Source organism: Helicoverpa zea, chromosome 24, assembly GCF_022581195.2.
Source record: "Helicoverpa zea isolate HzStark_Cry1AcR chromosome 24, ilHelZeax1.1, whole genome shotgun sequence".
Classification (NCBI taxonomy): domain Eukaryota; kingdom Metazoa; phylum Arthropoda; class Insecta; order Lepidoptera; family Noctuidae; genus Helicoverpa; species Helicoverpa zea.
Window position 1 is genome coordinate 4,210,896 of NC_061475.1, and position 20,935 is coordinate 4,231,830.

General features: G+C 36.5%; 1 protein-coding gene across 1 annotated transcript; it reads right to left on the reverse strand.

Moving 5' to 3' along the window:
• Positions 1-1,789: 1,789 nt before the first annotated feature.
• LOC124642343 lies at positions 1,790-6,754 on the reverse strand. Its single transcript, XM_047180732.1, has 3 exons — positions 5,542-6,754; positions 3,480-3,520; positions 1,790-2,188 (listed from the first exon to the last, which is right to left on the reverse strand). The coding sequence occupies exons 1-3, from the start codon at positions 6,661-6,663 to the stop codon at positions 2,077-2,079; spliced, it is 1,275 nt and encodes a 424-aa protein (XP_047036688.1). The 5' UTR covers positions 6,664-6,754; the 3' UTR covers positions 1,790-2,076.
• Positions 6,755-20,935: the final 14,181 nt, after the last annotated feature.

The window sequence follows — 20,935 nt, forward strand, 5'->3', positions numbered from 1 at the left end:
TTATCTGAAAATTTTGAATTTGAAACACGAGTTCTCTTCTAAGGTCAGGAACAGGCGAATCTCTTTTTGCAACCGATTTTTTGTCCAATATCGGACTATCCGATTGAAGCCGATCATCGAGGTATCCTTACCGCATGTTATTTATTTATTGTTATCACAAAATCCACAGCTCTCAACATTTGCTTAACATAGGTACTTAAAATCAACCTTACAGCCAATTACGGATTTACAATTTTATAACTTTACATATAATTGCTACAGAACAGATTGCTTTATATGCTAGTATCATCTTTGCATAGCGTTGCGAGTTTTATAGTTGTAGGTATAAATGTTAAAGGAGTGTACATGAGAAGTATTGAATGAATTTGTGTGTGCGTGCGTGTGTGTGTGTGTATGTGTACAGTGACTACCTATATATGCCTTCTGTTAATTTGTTTCTATTTGTAATCATTAGTCAGTTCGTCAAGTACAGAGGATACAAGTAGCTTCCTGAACATACCTTTTGTGTAGTAAAATACATCAAGATGAGAGAATTTTTTGTTGTAATTTCTTAAAATCCTACCAATGACCAAGTTCTGCGCGTAGTTTGTACTATTTTGTGGTACACTGAAAAACTGTGTGTGCCTAGTCCGTCGAGACGGAGTGCTCAGTCTAAGAACTAAGTTACTTAGAGCAACGCAATCTATGTTCCCATTACAAACGTTATATAGAAATACCATGTCCAAAATCGATCGCCTGTCCTGCAATGAAAGTATGTTATGATGTTTGCATGACAGAAGGTAATCTTTTTGTCTGAAACCCGTGCGATAGTTAAGATATTTAATGAACTTAGATTGTATGGATTCTATCTGCTGTATGTATACTAGGTAGTGTGGATTCCATATGCTGCTACAGTATTCTAATATACTGCGTATATACGCAAAGTATAGGATTTTGATACAATCTGTATCGGTAAACACTTTACATATTCGCATAATGAATCCAAGAATTTTGTATGCTTTACCAACGATATAGGACACATGTTCCGAAAACAGAAGTTTTGAGTCAAGGACGACACCAAGATCCCTGATAACATTACAGCGTACAATACTGCCACCACTAATATTATAAGTGTATTGAATCGTATTTCGCTTCCTAGTAAATGTTACAGTCTGGCATTTGTTAACATTTACATTTATTCTATTGGTATTACAATAGTCTGTTAGTCTATTTAAATCTTCTTGTAGCTTGTCACAATCATCTTTATTTTGAATAGTCATAAAAATCTTGGTGTCGTCAGCATACATCAGAAACCTTGCGTTAAGCACACGTGCGCCTATATCGTATAGGTACGCTGAATAAAGCAATGGAGCTAAAATTGAGCCCTGGGGCACACCAGATGGCACTTTTACGCAGTCAGACCTTACTCCACCCAATGTAACAATTTGAGATCGATTTTTAAGGTATGACTCAAACCACCTGAGCAAGTTACCATGAATTCCAAGCTCTTGTAGCTTACGCAGAAGGATGATGTGATCCACGCGGTCAAAAGCTTTCTCAAAATCCGTGTAGATCACGTCAACCTGTCCACCACCATCCATATCTCGAGCAACATTTTCAATAAATACAGCTAAATTAGTGTTAGTAGACCGACCTTTGATAAACCCGTGTTGTTCTTGTGGAATTAATTTTGATAACGTTGGATAAATATAGTTATGAACAATTTTTTCCATAATTTTTCCTAAAACATTTAATATTGAAATGGGACGATAGTTTTCTATATGTGTTTTGCAACCTTTTTTATATACGGGCACAATATGGGCCGTTTTCCATACAGATGGACAGTATCCCTCACTGAAACACCTGTTGAAAATATATGTGATTGGTAAGAATAGGGATTGAGCGCATTTAACGAAGAAAAGAGGTGGTATGCAGTCACTTCCTGAACCCTTTAAGGTATCCAAGTTCTGCAACAGTTTCAGAATAATCGCGCTGTCAATAGTTAGATTATGTAATGTGTCACCAGATGTTTCATTATCAGGCGAGAAGGGGGTATAGGTCCCACGCTTACAGCTGAAATTTTTGTAAAAATAATCATTAAAAGCAGTTACATATTTCGGTCTCACTAGTTAATAGGTTCGTATCATATGTCATGTATTTCGGATAACTATTTTTATTCTTTTTCCTAGCTTTAACATATGCCCAGAATAGGCATGATGACAGTAATTAAAAATCATTAAAATATTATACTTATTAAATTAAAGTTGAAGCTTGGAATATAAAACGCGCATTGTTTTCTTTTATAATAATGTCATTAATATTTATTTTTATAAAATAAAACTAAAATATGGCAATCCGCCATGATATCTTGAACACCAATCAGAGCACGTGACGTCACCTTTTGGTCGACGCATTAAAAACTCGCACAAACGTCACATTTCGTATTGTAAACTTCCTCTGCGAATCTCTGTGTTTTCATTAATTAATTGTTTATAACGAGTACTATTTGAATGTAAATGTTATTAAAATCGAATATAAAATAACACGAATCATGAAGCAAGGATTGATTAGGCAAACAACGCTAATTTGCCTAGAATCGATATGTGCTAGGAGAGTTTTTGGCATCAAATAAAGATATCTTTAGGATGCAAAAAAGATGTATTATGTCTATGTGTAAACTAAAAGTAACAGACAGTTGTGCACCTTTTTAGGGTTCCGTACCCAAAAGGTACAACGGGACCCTATTGTTTTCGCTCCTCTGTCCGTCCGTCCATCCGTCCGTCCATCCGTCCGTCCGTCCGTCCGTCCATGTTGGATTTTTCACAGATGATATATTTCTGTTGCCGTTATAACAACAAATACTGAAAATTTGAATAAAATAAATAATTTGGGTGGCTCCCATACAACAAACGTGATTTTTTTTATGGTACGGAACCCTTCGTGGGTAAGTCCGAGTCGCACTTGGCCGGTTTTTTACCATTTAGACCTCGTACAAAACCTATATTATACTAGAATCTAGAAAACTATGTAAAAACTTACATCAAAATGATCTTCACAAAAATAATGGTGTGGGTAAAAAATACTGGGCAATATTGGTTTTGAATCTCGCCTTGCAAGTTTAAGCCACTTTTTTCGTATTTTTTAATGTGAGAAACCAGAGAAACGTACACAAAAAACTTAAAATGAATTGTTATGGATGTGTTCTTACACTGGGGGACCCCACACCACTTATACACTTTCGAATTCCTATTTAATAATACAAAAAAACTTAATTATTGAACGAGCGTTGTTTACTTGCATCTTGTCAACCCAAGGCGTGACGTCACAAGTGACGGCATGACACTGACAAGCGTTTTCGCGCCGGATTCAAAGTGGACAGAGAAAAATGCAATTATTTGACAAAAAAACTTCGCATTTTTTTTAAATTAATGATTTTCCGTATAAAATAGACGTATACCTACATCATACAAAGGAATTTAAAAATTTGTCATCATGCCTATTGTTTGGGTGAGTTTTTTATGTTCTCCTGTGATCTATTTATCCCACCCAAAACAAAAATGTGAAAGACTGCCAAGTTCGATAATATGGGAATGCTTCGCCTATAAAAGAAGTGAGATCTGAATAAGTACCAAGTTCCATACACATACCTCAGTTAAAAATAGTTACTTTTTTAATGATGTTACTTGGCAAGTTTTCATACACCTTGTTATAAACCTACTAAGCGCAATGAATCAAGTATTTAATTTTCTATTAAAACTTGCCAAGTAATCATCATTAAAAAGTAACTATTTTTAACTGAGGTATGTGTATGGAACTTGGTACTTATTCAGATCTCACTTCTTTTATAGGCGAAGCATTCCCATATTATCGAACTTGGCAGTCTTTCACATTTTTGTTTTGGGTGGGATTTCATTTATTTTTGTAAGGTTGTTTATTTTATTTTTTTCTTATGATGAAGTTAGTTAAAGAAATGTCTCATTTATACTATTTTTTAGATTTTTTAATATGCACTATGTTTCTTACAAAGAAATGAACTAGATTAACTAAATGGACTAGATTTACCAACTGACTGACATGACATGTTATCATATATTATGTTCGTGGATCAAAGTTACACATTCGTTATTTTCGAAAGTAATTCACACTTGGCCGTTTTCAGATTTTTACTTTACTTTGACTAAATACAAACCTTTGTACCATTCGAAGATATATTATATAAATATAGATAAATTTAGTTCGTTTTAGTTCCTTAGGGGAATAAATTTACACCGGGTATAAAACACCTTCATTATTTTGAAACCGACTCACACTTGGCCATTTTCAGATTTTTCCCTTTAACTTGACATAAAGACCTACCTCCATGCCAAATTTCAAGTCAATACGACCATTGGAAGTGGTCTAGGTTTTTGATGAGTGAGTCAGTGAATAAGTGAATAAGTGTATAGTAAAAATAGCGATTTTCTGACGTCAATATCTCAAGACCTACAATAGGTAGGGGGCCCATTCCGTAACTATTGCTGTAATACTTTCTTCTAGCTAGAGGTATAATAGGTGTGGATTGCATCGACTTACTATAATCATAACTGGAGATTTTGACAATCAATAATCAGCCGTAGCGGCTTCATCAGCGAACGCCGAGCTCACGATCTACCAAAGTATAAAGATATGCTTTGCCATAAGTAGGATTTCAGAGGGCCCCACGTTTTTATTTTAGTCTAATATGACCGGGACCACCTACGTAGGTTTATAGGTAAGTAACTGTTTTTTATTTTTTATTTTTCAGTGCACATAAGATATAAAACCGTTTAACTTAAAAGTTTTTTTACCGATTTTTTATTATCTAGTTTTTAGTATTTAATGAAAATGCCTACCGAATATTCTTCATTCTATACATGGGTCAGCAGCGGTGAGGGAGTGCCAGACTCTTACTGACTAAAAACCGTTCTTTTTCGTCGTAGGCCTTTTATGTACCACGACCACGGTAACTCTTTAGGACAATCCCGCAGCCCAGGCAGGCCTTGGCCCTGTTGGGCCCCGTTGGGGTTGCTGACAGTATTCTACTTGAGTAGCCCTTTCATTTGATACCCATATTGAGGGGGTTGTGGAAAAATATGTAATCCGCCATTTTGTACCGGCGGCCATCTTGGATTTACAATGTTATTGATATTACTATATTGTATTGTCATCGGAATTAAAGGTGTGTACCAAATTTCAGATCAATCTGACAACAGGAAGGCACTGAAATTTCAATTTCTAAATTTGACCCAAAAAAGAATGAATAAATAATAAAACAAACGGGGTGAGCTAAATAAAACCGTTTAAAAATAACGATTTTCTGACGTCAATATCTCAAGACCTACAATAGGTATATTAATGAAATTTTGTATTTTAGATAAGTGAGGGGGTCTCAACAGATACTAGAAATTTGATATGCGTAAATAAAATAGATTTTGAGTTACAGGGGGGTCGAATTTGGCCCGAAATGGTTCGTGTAATATAACCCACGGCCGGTGTGTCGCTTTTTTGCTCGAACTTGGCGGACACACTGCCGTGTGTCTAGATAAAACTTTTATGACACTCCTTTTGCATCTTTTTTTGTCGATCTCTTAAAAGCGCAAAAGTCGCGTAATCATGGGGATTCGAGTATTTCTTCCATAAGCGGTGAGCCTTAGACTTTTCCTTAATTACATTTATCAATGCCCGACTGTACCAGACAGGGTAACTGTAAGCACCGCCGACTGTACTTTTTGGAACATATTTATCAATAACTGAGTTAATCACAGAGTAGAACATTTCTATCACGCGGTCAAGTCCAGAGCCACTATCACAAACCAATCCCCAATCATACTCAAGCAACTCGCTATTAATACGTTCATAATTACCTCTGCCAAAAAAATGCTTTTGAAATGACTTCAATTTCAAAGGAGGAATTAAAATATCTACAGCTTGAACTACAATTGCAGGGTGAAACGTGTCTTCGGGTACTAAAGGACAGCTTGATCTCATAGTGGTGTTAGAAAAATTTGCAAATATTAAGTCAAGTGTATGATTATGAGAATTAGTTAAAAAGTTATATTGATTCAAACCGCAACACCGCGTTGTGTTAATAAGGTGAGATGCGGAGTTCTGTATCTCAACAGCACCCCTCTTCAGCAGCACTGGGTGTCCACTTGTCCATTCAACACCCGGCAAGTTAAAATCGCCCGATATAAGTAAATAATCATTTGGGTTCTGGTCGATAACCTCAGTGATTATCTGCGATAGCAATTCAATACGTACCGGGAGCGCGCGGTCAGGCGGCAGGTAAACAGTTGCGACGTGCAAATTGCGACTCACGCCAAGCACTCGAGCTGGAACAGTTATCCAGATGCATTCGAGATCAGGACGGTCCCACTCGGTGCGCGCGCGCGCTTGTAGCCGCGAAGCACAGGCAATCATAACCCCACCGCCCAACGAGCCGCGATCACGTCTAATAAATAAATCATAAACGTCATTACATAGCTCTGAGTCCGAGATGCCATCATGTAGCCATGTCTCAGTAAACATTAAAATGTCGCTTTCTGATGATAAAATGTTCTCATAAAAAATATTGGTTTTAGTGCGTAAGCCCCGCACATTTTGATAAAAGAATTGTAAATAGTTAATATTACGCTTGGCCATCGCTAATGAATAGGTGTTTACCATGATGATTCATTAGATAACATAGCGACACCCGTGCCGCGCGCCAGTCACCTGTACAACTCAGTATCTTGTGATGTATACCTATACTAATAAGACATATCCTAAACATATTAGGTGAATTTTTGAAGAGCTTAATACAATCTACGATTGTTTCCTTCTTTTAATAAACGGAGACATCCATTAGAGAGATAAATAAAAGAGTGCTTTAACCAATTTTTATAGGACCAACTTATTATCGGTCGTCTGTAATAACTCTTAAAGTTGAAGCGCTGTAGGCCGATGCCCTTGGATTTGAAGGACTTAAATGAATGATTGATGAATTCTCTTCGTAATGATTGATGCCATTAAAAGTGTCTGTAGCTACTTCTTTAATTACGTCATAAGTTAGGTCTGATCTTTATTCCTTGAAAGTATTTCTTACAATTTTATTTTATGTGAAATATCTGGCCTAAAATTGAACTAAAGCCTATTTGTGAATGTTTATTTTTGGGTAGAGGCTTCCCACTAGATGGACGGACGACCTGACCAAGGTTGCTGGGAAGCAGTGGATGCAGGTTACTGAAGATCGAGCAAAGTGGCGTTGTCTAGCCGTGAGTTCAAACGTCTTTCGGCTGTAACGCCGAATATTTAAAAATCTATTCGAAAACTACCTCTTTTGAAATCTAACACAATATCGCGACGTCATCCAAAATCTCTTAAAGGACAAAAGTATAAGCGTTCACAAACCCCCTATTTTGATAGCAGCAACATGTTTTAGCCGACACGTTGAGTCTTATTTGTGAAACAGCACAGGTAACGTGGGCAGACGTGCGTAGGAACCGCCGGGGAGTTTTGTTACTGACTAAAAACTGATCTGGATAAAACAGTGCTCAAGTTGTAGATTTGAGGAAAAAGTAGACATGAAAGTTTTAGGTTTTTGTTCGAGACATGGTAGCTTTAAACGTGAGATATATAGTTTTTGTCTGTCTATCTATGATTTGAGGAATAAAATGTTTAAAGACCTTGTTCGATATATTGATTTTCAGAATGTTGTCATTTTAAATGTAGCCCAACTTGATAGGTCAAAAATTATGTCTTAAATCTTTTTGATAAAGGATTAGACTTGAGCCGTTTATAAGAGTGTTACATATAAATTATAATCAATAGTATCTATGTGTAGATTAATAACTTTACTTGTTAGGGTAGTTTGATTTACATTCTTTATGATTTATCTTAGTCTTTCTTTCATAAAATAATACGACTACACAAACATCAAACAACTTTCTATGAAACTTAAACTTAGGTCACAGTTTATACGACTTTCAAAATTACTTGAAGAACTTTGATTAGTAAAAACTTATGATGTATGAGCTAACGAGTTCTTAGTAATTTGTTTTGTTTTATTGATTTAAACACTTAACGGGTGTTCTTAGAATAAATTGACTCAAAAGTTATGATGAAGTTTCAGTGTATTTAATTAAGTAGATGAAGTTATGTCTGACTATACACATTACTATATACTTACATTCAGCCTATTTGAGTTCTGTACGCATTTGTTAGCTAAAATGTTCGTTAATTTATTTGAACACAGTTTCATTGTCATTTATTAAAACTAACAGTTCTAGAGGTATCAAGAGATTACGAAAAGAAGACATCAATTTTTCATCGTAACTTTTTGGTCCTTAAATCTGAGGCCTGGTTTTGTTTCCACCGCATCATTTGCTCGTTACTTAATACAAGATTATAAAACTGCCTGCACTTAATTCCTTATCAAAGTTTTCATACCTAATGACTAATCTTTCAAAATAAGCAAAGAATCTCTAGAACCAATCCTTCAGAAAAACAAGGCTAACGAGTGACATGAAAATATAAGCAGAACATTGTTGTACAAGAAATCAGCGGCAACGATCCTAGCTACAAAATAAACAGAAGTCACGAAGGCGCAGAATAAAAATAACCACACTGTGACACTGGTACATATGATTGTCGCGAGAATAGCGAAAGGTATGGGAGCAGGTGAAGAAATATTTTTTGTGGATATTGAAAATAATTTTTAGGTCAGCAATTGATAGGACAGTTCTGAAAGATTAAACAACGATGAAATGATACTGGTAAAATGATGCTTAATAGGAGTATGGAAGACGATATGCTGCGTGAATCCCAAACAAAATTGGAATCGAAGGAGGTTGATTGTGGTGGGAAAAGACAGAGGCTTAATTACTTTAAAAAAATGGTATGCTAAAATATTAAAAGATATAGTAAGTAAATAGATAATATGTGGTTTTGAAATTATTAAGGTTTAGGTATGGAAACTTTCCAATATCGCTTTAAGTCTGATATGTCTCGAATCATACCTATGTCATAATATAAGGTAAGACTTTAAAGGTAGGTAACCTAGGACATTAAAAACCCTACTCCACGCGACCCCCTATTCTATAATCCAAGAGTTGGAGAGCGAACACCTCTAGAAATATTTTCTGCGGCGAATATTGGAAAATGTTTGCCTGCCTTACCGATTGATTTGATTTGTGCCCGCCCGCCAAAGGTTGGCAACGGTTGTAGTCGGAATCAACACCTTGAATTCGGCCTCTAACAAATGTGCATAAATATGACGCGGTGGTGCGATGTTTTACATGTTGTAGGGAAATGTTGAAGTGTTATATGTTGGAATATGAAATAAATCTATAGGTATATATGTAAAAGAATAACTCTACTTATAGAGTAACTAATGATTTTCTTTCCGCTAGAAAGACTGAACTGATTTGGCCGAAAAATGGTGTGGAAGTAGCTTAGACTGGGGAACAGCTTAGAAGCGGTAACTACTAAACTATTGTAAATTATAACAATTTAATAAAAAAATACAGTATTAAAGAATTATATTTTTTTTTTAGTTTAAATTCCATTTATCACATTGTATTAAAATGTCTCTAACAATACTATAATTTTAAACAGAATATTACTCACCAAGCAATCAACATATCCAAATCCCAATACTATCACTTCATCCCCCACAAAATACAAATACAAATAAGAAACAAAACTTGCATGTCGTATAAAAGGACCAAAGTTTTTGGACCTTCGAGTTGACCCTTAAACTTAGTGGTACGTTAGTTTGGCAATAAATCGTTCAGTACATTGACAATCGGGATCCAACCGTCGCCGTCGACCACTAGGAATTATTTAGATCGTGTCTGACGTGAAGTTTCGGGGTTAGATTTCGTATTGGAAATATATATGGCAATATTGTGGTTTTGGAGTTTAAAGTAATAGAAAATTAATATGGAATAGTTATCTGATCTAAATACATAATTTAATTAGGATTTCGGTCATATTTAATGAACTTTTAAAAAGTACATACTTTGTCAGTTTATTTCATAAATATTGCCTTATTTTTATCGTTGAGGGAAATACCTCCTTCCAACGTGTGTACAAAAAAGTAGTATATAATATAAGGAAGATATGCAGTTAATACTTACGTACCTATTAATGTTTTTGTCCACACTTAATACGCCTAACAGCCAGTTTCTTCATCAAAAGTTAAAGCCAAAGTAAAAGTCAAAGTAATGTCTAAAGTAAAAGTAACGGTCAAATTAAATTTTTCTATTAGTTTTGCAGTCACTTTAGCCTTGAAAAAACGAATTTGACCGTTACTTTTACTTTAGACATTACTTTAACTTTAACTTTTGATGAAGAAACTGGCCGTTAGTAAAATTCCGTAACTTAACAAAATTCAAAATGACACCTCACCACTTAACAATCCATGTTCAAACACCCCTAACAACGAAAAGAATTGCATTGCAACTGCAAAAGAAAAGAAAATGTATGCAAAACTAGTTTCAATTTTATCAAGACAGCATCCATTTCCTTGAAGTATTTCCACCGTTTACGTCTTAAAACGGGGGCAAAAGATAAAATGAATTAACGGTACTGTGATGCAAATAAGATCTCTTAGTTTGCGGAGTGCCAACACGGCTGAGCGAAGCTTAATTCGATAGGAGACCCTATTCTAATTTGTGTTAACCAGATTTCTGGGCCGGCCAAAAGACGTGATGCATGGTTTATTTGAATTTAGAATGACGTCATCACGGTAGTAAGTAGTTTATAGAACTATAGAAAAGACACAATTGCCCGTCTCGCGTGGATACAAGGGGTTAAGGTGGATTTAGAATAGAATGGAGTGTGGTAAAGTTACATATACATTGATCGATTCTATATAATTACCATCCTGATCTCTTTCTGGTCGTGTCGGATTGCCGTCCCATTGGGTTATGAGAGTGAAGGAATAGGGAGTGCACCTCTGTCTGAGCGAATGCTCGTGCACTATAATAGGTCCTGCGCAGCTGGCTGATCTCCTTAAATGAGAACAGCCGCCGTAGCTGATAATCGGCCATGGACGCCATTATCATTACCATATACATTTTCGATGTCAAGTTTATTTTTTATGTGAAACTAACTTCCGCCAGCAATTTCAACGGTGTACCATTGGAACTACTTCGCAAATCTGGTTTACATAGCATATGGCCTTCCTCGCCAAATGACCTATCTAAGATGGAAATCATTAAACGGTTTTATTTAGCTTACCCCGTTTGTTTTATTTATTATTTATTCATTCTTGGGTCAAATTTAGTAATTCAAATTTCACCCTCTTCCTGTCAACCGATTAATCTGAAATTTTGTATACACCTTTAAATCCGATGACAATACAATATAGTAATATCAATAACATTGTAAATCCAATATGGCCGCCGGCACAAAATGGCGGATAACGTATATTTTATCAATCCCATCAATATGGGTATCAAATGAAAGGGCTCAACAAGCAGAATACAATATACTATAAAAAATTGAAATCCAAGATGGCGGCCGCTACAAAATGGCGGATAACGTAGGTTTTATCAATCCCATCAATATGGGTATCAAATGAAAGTTCTCAACCAGTAGAATACAATGTACTATATAAAATTAAAATCCAAGATGGCGGCCTCTACAAAATGGCGGATAACTTAGGTTTTATAAATCCCATCAACATGGGTATCAAATGAAAGGACTCAACAAGTAGAATACAATTTACTATAAAAAATGAAATCCAAGATGGCGGCCGCTACAAAATGGCGGATAACGTAGGTTTTATCAATCCCATCAATATGGGTATCAAATGAAAGTTCTCAACCAGTAGAATACAATGTACTATATAAAATTAAAATCCAAGATGGCGGCCTCTACAAAATGGCGGATAACTTAAGTTTTATAAATCCCATCAACATGGGTATCAAATGAAAGGTCTCAACAAGTAGAATACAATTTACTATGCAAAATTGAAATCTAAGATGGCGGATAACGTAGGTTTTATCAATCCCATCAATATGGGTATCAAATGAAAGGGCTCAACAAACAGAATACAATATACTATAAAAAATTAAATCCAAGATGGCGGCCGCTATAAAATGGCGGATAACGTAGGTTTTATCAATCCCATCAACATGGGTATCAAATGAAAGGTCTCAACAAGTAGAATACAATTTACTATGCAAAATTGAAATCTAAGATGGCCGCCGCTACCAAATGGCTGATAACAATTTTTTATCAATCCCACCAATACGGGTATCAAATGAAAGGGCTTCACAAGTAGAAAACTGTCAGTAACTCCAGCGGGGCCCAACAGGGCCAAGGCCTGCCTGGGCTGCGAGATTGTTCGAAAGAGTTACCGCGGCCCTGGTACATAAAAGGCCTACGACGGAACAAAACGGTTTCTAGTCAAGAGTCTGACACTCCCTCACCGCTGCTGACCCACAGCAGGAGAGGTCATGTGATGATTTCTGGGGTTGTTAAAAAAAAAAGTATCTGGAAGGGCTATGTATTGAGGAATTAGATTGTAATAAATTGTCAGGTAAGAGACCGTGTAATAATGATACACTAAATGAATTAGATAGAATGAGGAATATTCGGTACGCATTTTCATTAAATACTAAAAACTAGAAAATAAAAAATCGGTAAAAAAACTTTTAAGTTAAACGGTTTTATCTTATGTGCACTGAAAACTAGAAAATAAAAAAATAGTTACTTACCTGTCAACCTACGTAGGTGGTCCCGGTCATATTAAACTAAAATAAAAACGTGGGGCCCCTGTGAAATCCTACCTATGGCAAAGCATATCTTTATACTTTGGTAGATCATGAGCTCGGCGTTCGCTGGTGAAGCCGCTACGGCTGATTATTGATTGTCAAAATCTCCAGTTACGATTAGAGTAAGTCGATGCAATCCACACCTATTATACCTCTAGAAGAAAGTACTACAGCAATAGTTAATGGGCCCCACGTTTTTATTTTAGTTTAATATGACCGGGACCACCTACGTAGGTTGACAGGTAAGTAACTATTTTTTTATTTTCTAGTTTTCAGTGCACATAAGATAAAACCGTTTAACTTAAAAGTTTTTTTACCGATTTTTTATTTTTCATATGAGTTCAGTATTTCCTGATATTAGCGCGGTCGAACAAAGAAACTTTTTTCAACAAGCTTTAAAACATAAGTAATAGAGGTAACAAGTTGAATAGATATTTCAGGAAATTCTATAAAGCTTTCCTTACTGTCCTAAGTACTTCATAAATCTTTTCTCTCGAACCAACCATATGAGATATTACCATTGAAATTGATGATCGGATCAGGTCATTGCTATAAGTCAGCTCCGGATTTGAGCTGTCCACGTCCCTAATGCGACGAAATTTACTATCTCATGGAATTATGGGGAAAAGGATATCTGAACGAGTTGTTTTTAGGTACCATTTTCAGTTTTCATGGATATCATTTTCATAGGTATTATAATAGTGCTGGTTCTTGCCATAATTATGAGTTATGTTTAATCATTGGACACTGAAAATTTAGAAAGTTGTTACTGCGGCAGCAGAAATATGTAAATTATCTGTGAATATTTTAGCTTGCGAGTTATCATGGTTCATGAGACCTGCCTGGTGTCAGACGGACGGACGGACAGATGGACAGCGTCTTAGGGTCCCATTTTAACATTATTTGGATACGTGACCCAAAAAAATAGATTTTCCATTCCAGTTCAGCAGATTCAAATTCATAATTAAGATATGTCATTTATTCTCTGTGCTACATCTCTTTATTTACTCGTTGGTAAATAAATTCACAACAAATAGTTTCACTACACAAGCCTAAAAAACACGTCCTAAACGTCAGTTAGTTCCAAAACCGTAATCCATACAGCAATTTGCCATCTGTAACAATTTCTCACGAGCTTTTCAGACCGTCTTTTCACATCTACACATTTCACAATAGAATGACGACACAGCATTTTTATTTCCCTGTAAATATCTCTGGGGTGCTTAATATTCGTCTTATAAGGCATGAGTCGGAACGTGGTATGTTACGTATATAAGGACCAATGATGTTTGGTAGATGGAAAAGGTCGAGAAAGTTGGTCTTTTTTTTAGTTTGTGTTAATATGCGATGGGAGGTTTTTAGATGTAATTTTGTTGTATGAATATGTGTTTGGTAAATTTGAAGTAAAAAAAACGCAATTACTTTTGTCAAGTGAAGATTCAATGCATATGATTAGTGTTATTGGTCAAGATGAGGCGATGAACAATATGCATAGTACTAACAATATTGTTGTCATAGTTATTTATCTATTTTTAATTATTATTTTTTAATGATGAGTTTAATGGGTGCAGAATAGTTGTCATTATTTTATGAATACCCAAGTTATCCTCATTTTAAAACATCTCTATAATATTCAATGCACAGATCATTTTGTTTTCTTTAGTAGCATTAACTTTACCAAATGGAAAGCGTTGAGTAAAACTGTAAGGCCGTAAAAAAGGACCAGTAGTTTTTCTCATTCTATCATAAAACGTTGGGTCAGGAGTAATGATATTACTGTACATTTGTGTACATTTTTAGGAGTGGGAGTAGTGTGGGCTGTTATATTTATGTACCAGTATTATATGATGATCATGATATTAAAAAAAAAAAACTATTTGTCTTGTTAGATATATTTTCAAATATTAGAGAAATAAATCTATGTATATGTAATGTCTTTTTAAATAAGTAATGTCGACGAAAATATATAAGTTTACGTAACAAAACCTACGCGAAAGGTTTTCCATATTATGTAGGTCCCTAAATATAGGTACAGCGAGACATACTTATTTCTTCATATATACAATTTCTAACGAATACTCGTATATATCGTTAATTCTGTAGATGTCTTGTAAATTCCCAGGAGATAGTAATGGCGTCGATATAGGTACATTTGTAAACGGAAAAGAGTACATTTTCTAATATTTATATATAAAAAAAAAAAACTGTAACTCGTTGGTCTCGTAATTGATATTGGAACACCTTCATTTCTTTTTATTTCACTGATTAGTTAGTCCATGATGGCAATATAAGCCTCGAGAATTTATTACTTATACAGTATAAATACAAGTCAACTTCAATCGACTTTACAATTTTGAGCAACTGTGATGAACTATTGATACCTACTTAACCTAGCTCAAACAATAAATTAAAGAATTTCACAGAGAACTGTGCTTAAACGTCGATCTCATCATCATCATCATCCTCCGAGCATATTTCCCAACTATGTTGGGGTCGGCTTCCAGTCTAACCGGATGTAGCTGAGTACCAGTGCTTTACAAGAAGCGACTGCCCTATCTGACCCCCTCAACCCAGTTACCCGGGCAACCCAATACCCCTTGGTTAGACTAGTGTCAGACTTACTGGCTTCTGACTACCAGTAATGACTGCCAAGGATGTTCAATGACTTAAACGTCTACCTCAATGCCACGTAGGTATATTATAAGATAGAAGATATGTGACCTTCATAAATTCGCTGGCCACTTCCAGAGAACCTTACACATATGCATAAGTATGGTACGGAGAATATAAGGCGAAATGCGGTTAATCAAAATACTAATGTCGTGTTATATGCCTTATTATTTGCCACTAGCACAAAATGACGGTTATAATGAACATATTATATTTAATAATCTTCAATATTATACAGTTTTATTACTATGAGGGCTTTTGTTGACTATCAAAAGCATTTCGTTTCAATTCATGTTTATTCTCCGAACTCATATTGTATTGTTAAGTAGGTATTTAACAAAGATAATTATGAAATAAGCATATTTATAAATTTAAGAATTAATAAATGAAATTTTAAAGTACTTACCTATAATCCACAAAAGCAGAAAATGTTCATTGTTTAATACCTAAAATTGACTTTAATAAAGTTTAGTATGTTTTTGCCGCTCGACTGTAGTCCAATATAGGTATGTCATCATATATTTTTCACACGGAGAATCTAGTTAGGTATATTAAACACAAGCATTAAAAATAAAAAATAAAACGGTCGAATCGAGAATCTCCGCTTTTTGGCAAGTCAGTTACAAAACATATATTTTTGATGTTTCGCTGACTGCATAGTAAAGATTGCCCCAACTTTCTGCTCTGCTACATCCGACCACTACACCAACAGCACACAAAACCAGCATAATTAATAATCCTGAACTCCAATCAAATATGTCATGAAAGCCAATCTCTTCAGCTACTCACACCAATTGGCAATAACTCCACAAATCAAACAGAAACCTACTCTAACCTATTCGCGATTAAACGTTGATAACTCAATTTCAATATTGATAAGCCGTGAGCACACAGTGGAAGGTGTATCGGTAAGTCTTCGCACACACTGGCGACTAAACTGTTGGGCGACTGTTGTAGAAGCATTTCTGTTTTAGAAATGCGTGGATCATTTCTCGACGTTGGAGCAATGGTCACCATGCCGGACTGCCGAACTGATGATCCGGGGTTCGATTCCTGGTACGGTCAATATTTATCATCATCATCATCATCATCATCATCTCAGCCATAGGACGTCCACTGCTGAGCATAGGCCTCCCCCTTAGATCTCCACAGATACCTGTTGGAGGCGACCTGCATCCAGTGTCTTCCGGCGACCTTTATCTATACTAATATTATAAAGAGGAAAACTTTGTTCGTTTGTTTGTTTGGTTGTAATGGATAACTCAAAAACTACTGGACCGATTTTAAATATTCTTTCACCACTAGAAAGCTATATTATCTGCGAGTAACACAGGTTATATTTTATCCCGGTGCGGGCAGTAGCTTCCATGGGACGCGGGTGAAACCGCGGAAAAACGGCTAGTAAGGTATATTTATGTGATGAGCATATTTGTTGGCTGTGGTCTGGGTGTTACAATATGTATGTTCTCATGAATGTATGTATATGTAAGTTTAAGTAGTTTATCAGTTGTGTTAGCATCCATAACACAAGTAAATCAATCCATGGGGTTAACCGACTGTTATTAAAAGTGTCTCGATATTAAAAAAAAAAAAACAGGTTCATAGTCCGTCTCGTATCCCAAACTACCTATCGGCCGACTAAAAGTTTGTAGTGTGCTCGTGTTCTAATGAATCAACATTCGTATTTGTAATTTAACGTGTCTTATTTGAGTTGTGCAAATTGTATTTGTTGAATAGTGATTGTGTTCTGTCTGTCTTCGTTGTGTCTATAGCCTTAGTTTGCAGTCGAAGAAGTTGCTTTTATTTGGTCGGTGTACAACGGGTTTGCCTTGAGGATCTCATGAATTTTGTCATGAAAAGATATGCAGTTAGTTACATTTATGAAAGTCCTCTGATATTGTTTATTTATTTATTTTTTTTATTTATTTTATTTATTTATTCCTTTAATTCAGGCAACTAGGGCCCATAGAAAATATAATACACAAATAACATTAAAATAATTATAAACTAATACATACAAAAATAAAAAACAATCATCAATTCTATTTGTTTACACGAATAGGCGGTGTCGTGTTGCACTGCGTGGTGTCGCGTAGCCTCCCGCGGAATCGCCGGAAAACGACACCTTTCGGCCAAAACTGTTCCTGGAACATGTCGAGATGTTGAGTCGGCACACGTACCACAAACGACTTGAAATTAGTATTGTGTCTCGGCTCCAACTTCTCGACTCTTAAGGTCCAGTTCGTCTTGACTCGTATATACTCCACGATCTCCTCGACCTTCGTGGAGTGATGTAAACGCGAAACATACAGCTGCGTCGTCGGTATTGCGGGGCGCAGCAGCATGTTCGGACCAGTCAACGCAGTTCCGCATTGATTTCGGCTAGATGGCTTCTTCTTCCTTCTCTCCACCTTGACGAAACCATCTGCATCAGCTTTCCCTTTACATGGTACAGATTGTACCGTGCCTCGGGTTCCTTCGGGCTGATGCAAATAAGATCTCTTAGTTTGCGGAGTGCCAACACGGCTGAGCGAAGCTTAATTCGATAGGAGACCCTATTCTAATTTGTGTTAACCAGATTTCTGGGTCGGCCAAAAGACGTGATGCATGGTTTATTTGAATTTAGAATGATGTCATCACGGTAGTAGTTAGTTTTGGATTTAGAATAGAATGGAGTGTGGTAAAGTTACATATAAACACATTGATGGATTCTATATAATTACCATCCTGATCTCTTTACGGTCGTATTAAGAGAGTGAAGGAAAAGGGAGTGCACCTGTATCTGCGCGAATGCTTGTGCACTATAATAGGTCCTGCACAGCTGGCTGATCTCCTTAAATGAGAACAGCCGCCGTAGCTGATAATCGGCCATGGACGCCATTATCATTACCATATACATTTTCGATGTCAAGTTTATTTTTTATGTGAAACTAACTTCCGCCAGCAATTTCAACGGTGTACCATTGGAACTACTTCGCAAATCTGGTTTACATAGCATATGGCCTTCCTCGCCAAATGACCTATCTAAGATGGAAATCATTTTTCATATGAGTTCAGTATTTCCTGATATTAGCGCGGTCGAACAAATAAACTTTTTTCAACAAGCTTTAAAACATAAGTAATAGAGGTAACAAGTTGAATAGATATTTCAGAAAATTCTATAAAGCTTTCCTTACTGTCCTAAGTACTTCATAAATCTTTTCTCTCGAACCAACCATATGAAATATTACCATTGAAATTGATGATTGGATCAGGTCATTGCTATAAGTCAGCTCCGGATTTGAGCTGTCCACGTCCCTAATGCGACGAAATTTACTATCTCATGGAATTATGGGGAAAAGGATATCTGAACGAGTTGTTTTTGAGGTACCATTTTCAGTTTTCATGGATATCATTTTCATAGGTAGTATAATAGTGCTGGTTTTTGCCATAATTATGAGTTATGTTTAATCATTGGACACTGAAAATTTAGAAAGTTGTTACTGCGGCAGCAGAAATATGTAAATTATCTGTGAATATTTTAGCTTGCGAGTTATCATGGTTCATGAGACCTGCCTGGTGTCAGACGGACGGACGGACAGATGGACAGCGTCTTAGGGTCCCATTTTAACATTATTTGGATACGTGACCCAAAAAAATAGATTTTCCGTTCCAGTTCAGCAGATTCAAATTCATAATTAAGATATGTCATTTATTCTCTGTGCTACATCTCTTTATTTACTCGTTGGTAAATAAATTCACAACAAATAGTTTCACTACACAAGCCTAAAAAACACGTCCTAAACGTCAGTTAGTTCCAAAACCGTAATCCATACAGCAATTTGCCATCTGTAACAATTTCTCACGAGCTTTTCAGACCGTCTTTTCACATCTACACATTTCACAATAGAATGACGACACAGCATTTTTATTTCCCCGTAAATATCTCTGGGGTGCTTAATATTCGTCTTATAAGGCATGAGTCGGAACGTGGTATGTTACGTATATAAGGACCAATGATGTTTGGTAGATGGAAAAGGCCGAGAAAGTTGGTATTTTTTTAGATTTTATGTTAATGTGGTTGAATGATATGAGTGAATAGAGGTAATTTTATGGAGTTAGGGTGTTCGAATTTTATAAATAAGAGTAGAAATTGTGAAAGTTTTAAATAGTTTTAGTGGTGAGGTTACGTGAATAATGTTGTTAAGTAAATAATATATACAATAAGCCCCGCAGGGCATCTGAGGCGGATGACGGGGAGTAGCGACCCCACGGGGCTATATATCCGAGTGCTCCAGGGAGAGTATACTGTCCCCCATCTCCGGCCTGCCGGAGTGAAGCATGACGGGGGATAGGTCTCCCGCCTCTTGGCTTGCCTTCATCGGCCGGTCAGAGTGGAGTCGCTAGAGCAGGGTTAGCAGCCCACTCGGAGGGTAGGTGCCTTGTGGTAAGTGGCGAGTGGGCCGGTGATGCTGGACCCACAGGGAGCGCGTGATCTGCGTTTAAAGTCCGCCGAGGTATCCTCACCCTTCAGCCCCTCATGTACCTGTTGCCCCCTTGTTGCGATTTAGCGACTGATTCCCGGGGGCCCAGTAAGTGAGGTGGCGAGTCTCCACCTGCCATTTTTACATGTATTTAATACATTGTCATCGGTAGGTGCCATAGTTCCCGTAGTTTACCCATTCCTAGTCCATTAGCATCCCATCACAATAGCCCAAGTAGTTTTTCATCCACAGTTAGCAATAGTTTAGCACAGGACCGGGGATTGTCCTTGGGTACATTTCTATAGTGTATACAGGGGTAATCGAAGGTTTTGTGTCGCCATTTCATTAAAGTTGTCTCAAAAGGGCTTCAGCGTGTTGGCTTCGACCCCACGTTCGCCTTCCAAAAACCCGGGACTCTGTAGTCCCGTGGTCGGTTAGAGATATACAATAATAAATAGAACTTAAAGAAGAGGGAACAAGAATTTGGAGACAAGATAAAGTATACGTAGTACCAATAGTCGTCTCCACCACAGGTGTCATACCCAATCACCTCCACCACAGCCTCAAACTAATAGACCTTAAAGACTCCACACCTACATTTTACTACAAAAAGCCGTAATCCTCAACACATGTCGCATAGTACGAAAGTTCATGCAATTGGACGAACATGGCATAACACCTCAACACACACATACACACTACACGCTACATTTACTTGGCACCCGCCCGTAAAAATGTAGTCAAAACTAGCCAAAAGGCTAAGAAGCAGAAATGTTTACCCCAAAATACAATAATGATCAGTATCAGTGATGATAAGGTAACGAACCAACTTAGAATATTTATATAGATCATACTATGGATAAAAAATATATATTTTTATGTGTGAATGGTTCTCATTAATTATGAAGACTACAAAGTAATGTATAGACCATCTCTACAATATTCAATGCACAGGTCATTTTGTTTTCTTTAAAAGCATTAACTTAAGCAAATGGATAGCGTTGAGAAAAACTGTAAGGCCGTAAAAAAGGGCCAGTAGTT